The sequence below is a fragment of the Moschus berezovskii genome, chromosome 14 (genome assembly GCF_049115385.1).
Source record: "Moschus berezovskii isolate FMDL1 chromosome 14, NW_MosBer_1.0, whole genome shotgun sequence".
NCBI classification, from domain to species: Eukaryota; Metazoa; Chordata; class Mammalia; order Artiodactyla; family Moschidae; genus Moschus; species Moschus berezovskii.
In genome coordinates, this window is record NC_142473.1 from 58,212,486 (window position 1) to 58,223,714 (window position 11,229).

The window sequence follows — 11,229 nt, forward strand, 5'->3', positions numbered from 1 at the left end:
TGCCATGCCCTCCTCCAAGGGATCTTCCTGACCTAGAGATAGACCCTTCATTCCTATGATCGAACCCTCATCGCTCTCTCTCCTCCATTTGCAGGCGGGTTCTTTACGACTAGTGCCACCTGGGAAGCCCCAGGTTTCTGGATATTCTTGTTGCTGTTCAGTCGCTCAGTTATGTCCAACTCATTGTGACCCCACGGGCTGCATGCAGCACGTCAGGCTTCCCTGTCCATCACCATCTCCCGGAGCTTGCTCAAACTCATGTCCATTGTGTCGGTGATGCCATCCAACCATCTAATCCTCTGCGTCCTCCCCTTCTCCTCCTGCCTTTGGTCTTTCTAAAGGCTGATCGCCGAAGAATTGATGCTTTTGAACTGTGGTGCTGGGGAAGACTCCTGAGAGTCCCTTGGACTGCAAGGAGATCCAACCAGTCCAATCTAAGGGAGATCAATCCTGGGTGTTCATTGGAAGGACTGATGCTAAAGCTGAAACTGCAATACTTTGGCCACCTCATGCGACGAGTTGACTCACTGGAAAAGACTCTGATGCTGGGAAGGATTGGGGGCAGGAGGAGAAGGGGATGACAGAGAATGAGATGGCTGGATGGCATCACCGACTCTGTGGACATGAGTTTGAGTGGACTCCGGGAGTTGGTGCTGGACAGGGAGGCCTGGCGTGCTGTGATTCATGGGGTCGCAAAAAGAGTCGGACACGACTGAGCGACTGAACTGAACTGAACTGAAAGGCAGTATCAGGGTCTTTTCCAATAGGTCAGGTCTTCGCCTCAGATGGCCAAAGTATTGGAGCTTCAGCTTCACGATCAGTCCTTTCAATGAATATTCATGACTTATTTCCATTAGGATTGACTGCTTTGATCTCCTTGCAGCCCAGGGAACTCTCAAGAGTCTTCTCCAACACCTCACAGTTCAAAAGCAACAACCCTTTCACGGCGCTTTTCTCTTTCCTTTTACCAAAGTGAAAACTACACTTCCCATGAGCGCGCCCAGGCGTCGACATCGCGCAGTTCTTTGTCGTCGCAGAGCGCCCTTTATACGCACTTCCGCCCGCTTTCCACTTCCTTTCCTTTCGGCGGCTCGCGGCGGTAAGATGGCCGTGCAAATTTCCAAGAAGAGGAAGGTGAGATCCCGGGGCCCGGTTGCAGGAAACTGTGGCGTTTCGCGGGTCAGGAGCTTCTCTCGGTGCTATTGCGAGACCTACTGCTCTTCGCTATACCCGGGGCAGCGGCTGGACCGTGTCGCTTTCCCGTGGGCTGCGGATGGCGGTGGATTGAGCGCAGACCCGTGGTTGCCGAGAGCAGTATGGCTCGGATAGGAGAGACGGATTTCTGCCGGTTCCGGGCGAAGAGCAGAGATGAGCACTGACGGCTCCTCCTGTCCCGGAGAAGCGCTTGTGAGCCTTTCTTAGTCAGTGGTTAGTAAAGCTAGTAAACGTGATGTTTTGAAAGCATGAACCTTTTCCCTCATGGAATCATAGCTTTGAGAAAGGGAGGTAGCAGTGTTTTCTTGCCGCCTTCCTAGGCATGTCTGGGTGCTGCCTTCCTACCCCAAGGACCTCAGTTGGGAAGGTTACTTACAATATTATCTGGGGGTTAAGGAAAAGTTCTGGAGAAATAGAGGGAAGGGGCCTGGGGAAAACGGTTTGATAATTTAAAACCCTTCAATGAAGAGGAGATGACGAGTCTGACTGGAGGTGTTCTCTTTGTCCAAGTAGCCCCTACCCTGTGCTGCGTTCTGTGGCACAGTTTTAAGGGCCTGGGTCAAAGTTAACTTCCAAAAGATGACCTAGAGGCATTTGTCTGAGAAGGGTTACTATGTTTCCTCTGGAACAAGGCAAGATAATTGATGATGGGTCGTCGGTTGGAGGTGTTGAATTTTGATTAGGGTTACAATGACTGGACTAGAAAAGTGAGCCTACATCAAGATCCTTATTTTCATTTTACTTTTGGTTAGTTTGTTGCTGATGGCATCTTCAAAGCTGAACTGAATGAGTTTCTCACTCGGGAGCTGGCTGAAGATGGGTACTCTGGAGTTGAGGTCCGAGTTACACCAACCAGGACAGAAATCATTATCTTGGCCACCAGGTAAAAAACTCATCTTTCTGGCCATCACCTGTAATTGTCGTCTGCACTGAGGTGATTTGTTCTGTAAACTTAGCGGAACAACAGTTGAGTCTTAGTGAATATGAGTTTTTAAGCTGCATTTTAAAAAAATAATAATCTCTTAGTTCGTGTCATCCAAAATTTATACTTGCCCGTGTCAGATGAATTAGATTTTTACTACCACACGTGTGCAAGATTTAAAATACATCTGTAATGTTATGAGAGCTGTGAATTGTCAGTCTTCATTTTCCCCAGGACACAGAATGTACTTGGTGAGAAGGGCCGGCGGATCCGGGAATTGACTGCTGTGGTTCAGAAGAGATTTGGCTTTCCTGAAGGCAGTGTAGAGGTGAGTGATTCTGGCTTGTGCCAAAGGTTACTTTGGGCCTGGAAATGGCTCTTTAGGATGGTACTGTGCTATGCTTTGTCACTCAGTCGTGTCCAACTCTTTGTGTCCCCCGTGGACCCAAGGCTTCTCTGTCCATGGGGATTCTTCCAGGCGAGAATACTGGGGCTAGTTTCCATGCCCTCCTCCAGGCGATCTTCCCCAACCGAGGGATTATACCTAGGTCTCACATTGCTGGTGGATTCTTTACCATCTGAGCCACCAGGGAAGCCCTCTTTAGGGTGGTGCTTCTGAAAAGTCATATTATCACTCTGAGAGCTTACTTGTGATCAGTGAATATTACAAATGGATTGGTATTTTGTTGAAGTTCTTTTAATAAGCAGTTCAGTCGCTCAGTCGTGTCTGACTCTTTGTGACCCCGTGAATCACAGCACGCCAGGCCTCCCTGTCCATCACCAACTCCTGGAGTTTACCCAAACTCATGGCCGTTGAGTCAGTGATGCCATCCAGCCATCTCATCCTCTGTTGTCCCCTTCTCCTGCCCCTATTGCCGCCAACATCAGGGTCTTTTCCAATGACTCAACTCTTCGCATGAGGTGCCCAAAATATTGGAGTTTCAGCATCAGTCCTTCCAGTGAACACCCAGGACTAATCTCCTTTAGGATGGACTGGTTGGATCTCCTTGCAGTTCATGGGACTCTCAAGAGTCTTCACCACAGTTCAAAAGCATCAGTTCTTTGGCACTCAGCTTTCTTCACAGTCCAATTCTCACATCCATACATGACCACTGGAAAAACCATAGCCTTGACTAGACGGACCTTTGTTGGCAAAGTAATGTCTCAGCTTTTTAATATGCTGTCTAGGTTGGTCATAACTTTCTTTCCAAGGAGTAAGCGTCTTCTAATTTCATGGCTGCAGTCACCATCCGCAGGGATTTTGGAGCACAAAATAATAAAGTCTGACACTGTTTCCCCATCTATTTGCCATGAAGTGATGGGACCAGATGCCATGATCTTAGTTTTCTGAATGTTGAGCTTTAAGCCAACTTTTTCACTCTCTTTCACTTTCATCAAGAGACTTTTTAGTTCCTCTTCACTTTCTGCCATAAGAGTGGTGTCATCTGCGTATCTGAGGTTATTGATATTTCTCCCGGCAATCTTGATTCCAGCTTGTGCTTCTTCCAGCCCAGCATTTCTCATGATGTACTCTGCATATAAGTCAAATAAGCAGGATGACAATATACAGCCTTGACGTACTCCTTTCCCTGTTTGGAACCAGTCTGTTGTTCCATGTGCAGTTCTAACTGTTGCTTCCCGACCTGCATATTGGTTTCTCAAGAGGCAGGTCAGGTGGTCTGGTAGTCCCATCTCTTAGCAGTAGTTTATATCCATCTTGGATATAGTAATGATACATATGGGGAGATTGGCTGCCCATTGATCTCCATGATTTGGCTGTGGAAAGAGATGGGGGTGGGAGAAAAATGAGCAATGGTAGAGTTCAGTCTATGTCCCTGAGTGTGTGTAAGATGTGGGTATTAGAAGTGCTTTAATACTTGGATAGTACAGTGAAGGGCTTCCCAGGCGGCTTACTGGTGAAGAATCTGCCTGCCAGTGCAGGATATGTGGGTTCAGTCCCTGAGTCAGGAAGATCCCCTGGAGGATGCATGGTAACCCACACCAGTATCCTTGCCTGGAGAATCCCAAGGACAGAGGAGCCTGGTGGGCTGTAGTCAGTGGGGTTGCAAAGAGTCAGACACAACTCACTCAGCTACTGAATGAAAACCAGTATGGTGATCCATAGAGTAGTGTCTGCTGGTATCATGAATGTGCTGATTTTTAGTTGAAAACAGTGGTTAGTGTGACAAGTTTAAGAATGTGCCTTGTTTCCTTAAAGCTTTATGCTGAAAAGGTAGCCACAAGAGGACTGTGTGCCATTGCCCAGGCAGAGTCTCTGCGTTACAAACTCCTAGGAGGCCTTGCTGTGCGGAGGTAAGAGTCCTTATGATTGTGTCCTTTTGTGAATCGGTATATCAGCTATTTTGTTAATTTAGTAAGTGGACTTTGTCACAGGCTCAGCTAGTCTCTGAGAGCTTTAACAGTAACACACTGCCAATCCATGTTGTCACTAAACTGGCAGCCTAGTTAGACTAGTAAAGACGCAAGTGTTCAAACAGTGAGTGGGGGTACAGTAGAGCACTATGTGCTTGGGAGTAGAACATAGAATGGAGGCTGGGAAATGCCTTGGATTCATGTTGAAGTCATTCACATACATTGTGCGGTGGTAACTCTGGGGACTCAAAAGAGAGAAGACTCACTGCTGATGAGAGAACTTAAAATCTAGTCAAATATCCCCTGTAGGTATTTATAGATAGTAATGTGAGGACAGAGGACGTGAGGTGGTTAGATTGGCCCCGGAGCTGGGCTTGCTGATAAGATTTCAGCTGGCAGTTCCGTGAGCAGTTTCACTACTTGGAGTAAATGACATGCCTGGATGTTGGGAATTCATTAATCCTTAATGCAGAACCTTGGGAGGTTTTTCAAGAGGAGGGATGTGAAAGCTGTGCTGTAGACAGGTTCCCATGGGAGGAATGCCATAGGCAAGGATGTGCAGAAGACTGCATACCTGGTTTGACTGCCATCTCCATGTAGAACAGTGATTCTCGGAAAGTGTGGTGCCTGGGCCAGCATCAGTGTTGCCAGTAAGAACTGATGAAAAATAAACATTTTCCGTTTCCAACCCAGACTCACTGAATTGGGGAGTGGGGGCAATACAGCCCAGCAACCTGTCTTCATAAGCCCTCCAGGTGCATTGTGCACACACTGAAGTGTGAGTGGTTCGTTTTGACCTTGAGATTTCTGTACTGAGCAGCCAAGTTTGGAAGGCACTTGATTAGAAGGAACTTGATGTGTGTCCCTAAGGAATTCCCTAAGATGGTGGGAGTGGAAGGCTTCTGTCTCTTGGGTCAGGCTCTAGTCAGACTTACTCTGCATTAAAGGAACATTGCAAGTAGTCAGTGCAGGCTGAGTTCTGTTTTGAAGCGGGGTGGGGTTGAGCAGTCCTGTCTGGTGATGACACAAGTGGCTGTCTGTCTCTTGTGCGCCCAAAGGGCCTGCTATGGTGTGCTGCGGTTCATCATGGAGAGTGGGGCCAAAGGCTGCGAGGTCGTGGTGTCTGGGAAGCTCCGAGGGCAGAGGGCTAAATCCATGAAGTTTGTGGACGGCCTCATGATCCACAGCGGGGACCCTGTGAACTACTACGTCGACACTGCCGTGCGCCACGTGCTGCTCAGACAGGGTGAGTGGCAGGAGCGCTCGGGGTGGTGGGCCTTCAGTGGGTGGGCGTGGTTTTGTATGTGCCTTCAGTGGGCGGGCGTGGTTTTATATGGGCCTTCAGTGGGCGGGCGTGGTTTTGTATGTGCCTTCAGTGGGCGGGCATGGTTTTATATGGGCCGTCAGCGTCTGGGGGGTCTGGGGCCCAGTGCAGCGGTTTTGTACTCTGGGTTCGTTGTTCAGCGTCACTGAAGAGTTGGTTTGTCCTCTCGTCCTCTGGTGTGCCCTTCGGTGATGACACGATGACGAGTCAGAAAAGGCACGTCCTGCTCTCGGTCCTTGCCGGTGCCGCGTTCTGTGGTGCTGTGCACGGGTTCCTTTTGCACAGTGTCCTGTCCATTGACTGATTAGAGGCATTTGTCTGAGAAGGGATCAGAGGCGGAATGCTTGAGTAACCTGTTCATTTCTTCCTTCTGCCCTGTTCTGTTTTGTATTGGTGGGGGTGCAGTGGAACTATAGGTAGGTCTTAACTATGGCATCTTCTAGGTGTGCTGGGCATCAAGGTAAAGATCATGCTGCCTTGGGACCCAACTGGTAAGATTGGCCCTAAGAAGCCTCTGCCTGATCACGTGAGCATTGTGGAACCCAAAGATGAAATACTGCCCACCACCCCCATCTCTGAACAGAAGGGTGGGAAGCCAGAGCCGCCTGCCATGCCCCAGCCGGTACCCACAGCATAATAGGTATGTCTGTAAGGGCCTTTTGGGGCATAATGGAATGGTATCCCACCTAGTGAATAAAAAGTAGATTACACTTGCTTTACATGAGAGGACACAGATTGGAGCCAGGGACTCATTTAACCCTGGTATTCTTTTGGGAAGAGTGTTTGCACTGTCTTCCTTTGTTCAGAATTTTCAGGTCGCTCCTATTAGTAGTTAGCTGTCCTTCCCACGATCCATTAAAACAGTGACAGCCCTCTCCTATGCCTGGTGCCTGTTGTGTTGTTTGCTTCTATTTATTCTGTGTGTGTTAATTTTCATGCAAACCCGATACTTGGGTGAATTTTCTGTTCTTACTGTACTTTGTTTGCTTTCAGGTCTCCTTGGTCGCTGGATCTGGAATCTGAGTGTGGGTCTGTAAAGACCTTTAATAAAATCTTTTTAAAAGACATGTGGCCTACTAGACTCTACATCTAGTATTTAGGCTGAGGGTCATGTCACCCCATGGGAGCATTGCTTGATAGATTCTTAGGACTGCCTGGTTCACAGTGTTTCTGTGCTTTCCTTAAAAATCCTGTTGGTTTCAGTGTGAGGAGAGGGGCAGGATGAGAGAATCCAGGCAGAAGTAACCAAAGTAACCCTCTCCTTGTGGGGGAGTAAATCTGGTGATGGTGAAGGCTGATTATTAACAGGACAGCACCTTGATTGCCTCAACCTGAAATTCAGGGTTAAGGGAAAGCGAATGCTGAAGAGCCTGATGTTCAGAAGTAGGTTCACCTAAGGATTAATCTTTATAAAGCTTAGAATGTACAGATCAGAATCTACATCTCTGTGTCCTTCTCTTAACCATTATCCTCTAGTAAAGTATAAAGGGTACTTAAATTAACTACCATTCTGTATGATGATTTAAAGAGTTTTATACTGATGTGTGGAGAAGGCATTGGCACCCCACTCCAGTGCTATTGCCTGGAATATCCCATGGATAGAGGTGCCTGGCAGGCTGTAGTCCATGGGGTTGCTAAGAGACATGATTGAGCGACTTCACTTTCATGCATTGGAGAAGGAAATGGCAACCCACTCCAGTGTTCTTGCCTGGAGAACCCCAGGGAAAGGGGAGCCTGGTGGGCTGCCATCTATGAGGTCGCACAGAGTCGGGCACGACTGAAGTGACTTAGCAGCAGCAGCATGCTGATATGTATTTATAAGAAATTGGATTGTCTTCATTTATTCAGGTGAGACTAGTGAGGGACAGGCTGGCATGAAAATCCTACAAGACTAAAGGTAGTGAATTATGTTGAGAGCATACTGACATCTGTGTTTTCCCCTTTTTAATAGAGCATTGGATGTTTCTACTGGCTAGACAGTAATAACCTTAGTTGTTTTTGTCAGTGTTAGTGGAATTGAGACCATGTCTCGGTGGTAAAAGTACTCCTCTCTAGAATTCTCCAACCACTGGAACAGCTATTGTGTTAATCACCGTTTACTGTGTTCCACGGAATGGGCTCATGTATCTATATTTCATCTTGTGGCTGGGAACTAGAGCCTGAATACCAAAACATTCTCGTTACTCTGGGGTGGCACATTTCCAGGAGTGAGTCCTTTCTCAAGCTGAAGAAAGTTTTCTGTAAAGGACCAAGAGAGGTGGTTGCTGAAAATTGTAGTGTTTGAACTCAGCTAAGCTGAGGTGTTGGAAAAGACTTAAAAGAGTCCCTTGGACTGCAAGGACATCAAAGCAGTCAATCCTAAAACAAATCAGTCCTGAAAATTCATTATAAGGACTGATGTTAAAGTTCCAATACTTTGGCCACCTGATGCTGGGAAAGATTGAAGGCAGGATAAAGGGAGGACAGGATGAGATGGTTGAATGGCATCACCGACTTGCTGGATGTGTTTTGAGTAAGCTTTGGAAGTTGGTGATGGACAGGGAAGCCTGGTGTGCTGCAGTCCATGGGGTCACAAAAGAGTTGGACGCAACTGAACTGATAGTCAACATTTTCTATCTCAGAAGATAATTTTTTCTGTTTTCTCCCTCAAAGATTTTTACATTTCATGAAATTTTCTTCTTTAACAACTAAGTACAATAGTACCTCCACATGCACATCCCTTATTTGCAGCGGATACACTTCAGGCCCTCCAGGGGTGCCTGATAGAGCAGATGGGAAACTATGTATACTGTTTTTTTTCCTATATTAAGGGGTGGGTAAATACACAGCATAGATACATTTTAGACTTGAAAAAGAATCAAAGACTTCCTTGGTGGTATAGTGGGTAAGAATCCACCAGCCAGTTAGGGGACATGGGTTTGATCCCTGTCCACATGCTGCAGAGCAGCTGAACCTGGGCACCACAACCACTGGAGCCTGTGCTCCACAAGAAGAGAAGCCACTGCAATGCACTGCAGCTAGAGAGCTGACGCAGCAACAAAGACCCAGTGCGGCCATCAATCAGGAGTCCAGGGAGCCCATACGGTGATCGTGTAATGTCAAGTTTTATTCTGTTGTGTATGAAGTAAAAAGTTTTCTAGTTCCTTTGAAGCCCACTAACAATTCCAGTTGTAGCTTACTGAATGGTAACAATTCACATTCGGCAGGCAGTCTGGGAGCCCAGAGAGCAGTGGACCAGGAGCCATGTGGACCCTGTATATATGGTCTAACCAGTTGTCCTAGGACATTAGGACACATGGCCGAGGCTGTCACCTTTTGCTTGTGTTCCAGGGATAAGCACTAAGTCTCCCCTCATCAAGTTCCAAGTCCAGAAGATCAGGGACAATACCCTATCAGGCTGGAATCTCCCATGGAGGGAATGATGAATCTCCTAAAGTGCTGCATCCATCCCACACAGTTTTCTCAGATTAGCAGAGGCTGCATGGAGCTAGCAGACTCGAACTGGAATCCTGGCACTGCCGCCACTCACCAGTCCCATGACCTAAGTAAGCAAATCCCAACTCGAGTTCCTCATTTGTAAGTGTGGGAGGGAGAAGACAGGAGCATGCTAGTACCTCACAGGTATTACAAGAGAGAAATCCAGGAAACCTTGGTTTTAAGGTATTCAGTGGAAGGCTTTTGTTCAGGCACTGGAGGACGCAGCAATGTGAAACTGACCTCTTACCTCAAGAGGCATCCTGAGTGTCACAAGAGACCAGAGGTGTCACATAGAGGCCTGGCCAGATATCAGGTGATAGGAGGGCTGATGTTAAGGGTACAGGGAAGGAGTGGTCAGCTCTGGGGTGGAGGGTGTTAGGTCTGCCCAGGCCTGACACCTTCCTGGACAGCAGGAAAGGGCACTGGCACTTGGCATGAGCAAGCATTAGGACACAAGTGGCCATCATGGGGGAAACTGAGCAGTCTGCCTGGCTACACAGAAGTGTTTAGCCTGGGGAAGATGCCCACGTCTCTGGGGAAAGTGTCCCCTGGATTTGCTCCTACCTTTTCCACCCTGGCTTTTACCTGGGTAGGCAACACAGCACCTTCTTTGCCTTGTCCTGCTCTTTTCCATTGGGTGGGAGCAGGCAGGCTCTGAAGCTAGGCCTCTGTCCCACTGCCCTCCCCTTTTGCCATTATCAGCATGTCCAGATGGTCACAGGGTCCCTAATCTGGGATAATCGGAGGGTAGGAGCTCAGCTGGGACCCAGGCCTTTGTGCTGGGTGTGATAGGCCAGCCCCAGCTGGAGAGATCATGCAGACAGGGCCCTGGGGCTTTGGAAGATGGAGAACAGCATGGGGCTGCCCTGTATTGGAGGGGATGGAGGAGCAGATGATAACTCTTCAAAAGGCAATCTCAGTGCAAATAAGGGGAGCCCCAGATGGGGCCTGCCAGCTCTGCTGGGCCTTGCCTCAGAATCTGTGGCGTCCATCCTTTGTTCCCTCTTTCTACTCCACTGGGCTCACCCCTCCCGACCCGACAGTTTTATACTGCTGCCCCAGAGCCCTGGCCAACCCAGCTGTTTATAATGGCATCAAGAGCGTGTGCCCCCTGTTTATGCTGGGGCTGTGGCATGTCCAGATGCAGAGCTGGACTCATTGGTGTCTCAGAGGCTTGTGGCACTGGTGCCCACTACCTTGGACTTCCAGTTTGCTGTGAGCCTTTACCCCAATTCTGCTCAGGGTTCTACAGCTGTCTGTTTTGTTTCAGCTTCTTTCATGAGTGGAGGAACCCTGCCTTGGCCCAGGATTATAGCAGTGAACCTGGGTTTGGAATCTGTTTTTTAACACCTTTATCCCAGAGTCTGAATCCAAAAGCTTGAGCTTCTGCCTTATGTTTTAAGTTCTGTTTCTGGTCCTCAGACATATTTGCTTACTTATAAGCCTGTGCTTCTTCTTAGTTGTCTGATTTTTAATTTTATCTATCACTGAAAGTGAAAGTGTTAGTTGCTCAGTCATGTCTGATCCTTTGCAACCCCATGGACTGTAGCCTGCCAGGCTCCTTTGTCTGTGGAATTCTCCAGGCAAGAATACTAGAATGGGTTGCCATTTCCTTCTCCAGGGAATCTTCCCAACCCAGGGATCGAACGCTGGGTCTCCTGCATTGCAGGCAGATTATTTACCATCTGAGCCACCAGGGCTAGGTGGTTAAATTGGAGAGGATGGTTTAGAAAGGGAGAAGCATTCTGACCAGAAGTGCCTCTTAGATTCTGAAGCTTCATGAAATCTGTGGGCTATATAGTCTGCCTTCTAGTAAGTATGTGGCCTTGGGAGAGGCTTCTTATCTTACGGATATTAGTAACTAGCTGACTACAAGTTTGTTTTTGTTTTTTTTTAACTGTTGATAATCTGAAATATG

At 47.9% G+C, this 11,229-nt stretch overlaps 1 protein-coding gene and 2 non-coding genes across 3 annotated transcripts; all 3 read left to right on the forward strand.

Annotated features, from left to right (window-relative positions):
- The first annotated feature begins 1,031 nt into the window (after window positions 1-1,031).
- RPS3 (ribosomal protein S3) lies at window positions 1,032-6,901 on the forward strand. Its single transcript, XM_055423693.2, has 7 exons — window positions 1,032-1,134; window positions 1,968-2,098; window positions 2,372-2,465; window positions 4,356-4,450; window positions 5,569-5,756; window positions 6,278-6,474; window positions 6,828-6,901. Exons 1-6 carry the CDS (start codon window positions 1,105-1,107, stop codon window positions 6,469-6,471), a joined length of 732 nt encoding a protein of 243 aa, XP_055279668.1. The 5' UTR covers window positions 1,032-1,104; the 3' UTR covers window positions 6,472-6,474; window positions 6,828-6,901.
- On the forward strand, window positions 1,673-1,822 carry LOC129554973 (small nucleolar RNA SNORD15). Its single transcript, XR_008685691.1, has one exon. It is a non-coding gene; the product is annotated as a small nucleolar RNA SNORD15 (small nucleolar RNA).
- LOC129554972 (small nucleolar RNA SNORD15) lies at window positions 6,018-6,161 on the forward strand. Its single transcript, XR_008685690.2, has one exon. It is a non-coding gene; the product is annotated as a small nucleolar RNA SNORD15 (small nucleolar RNA).
- Window positions 6,902-11,229: the final 4,328 nt, after the last annotated feature.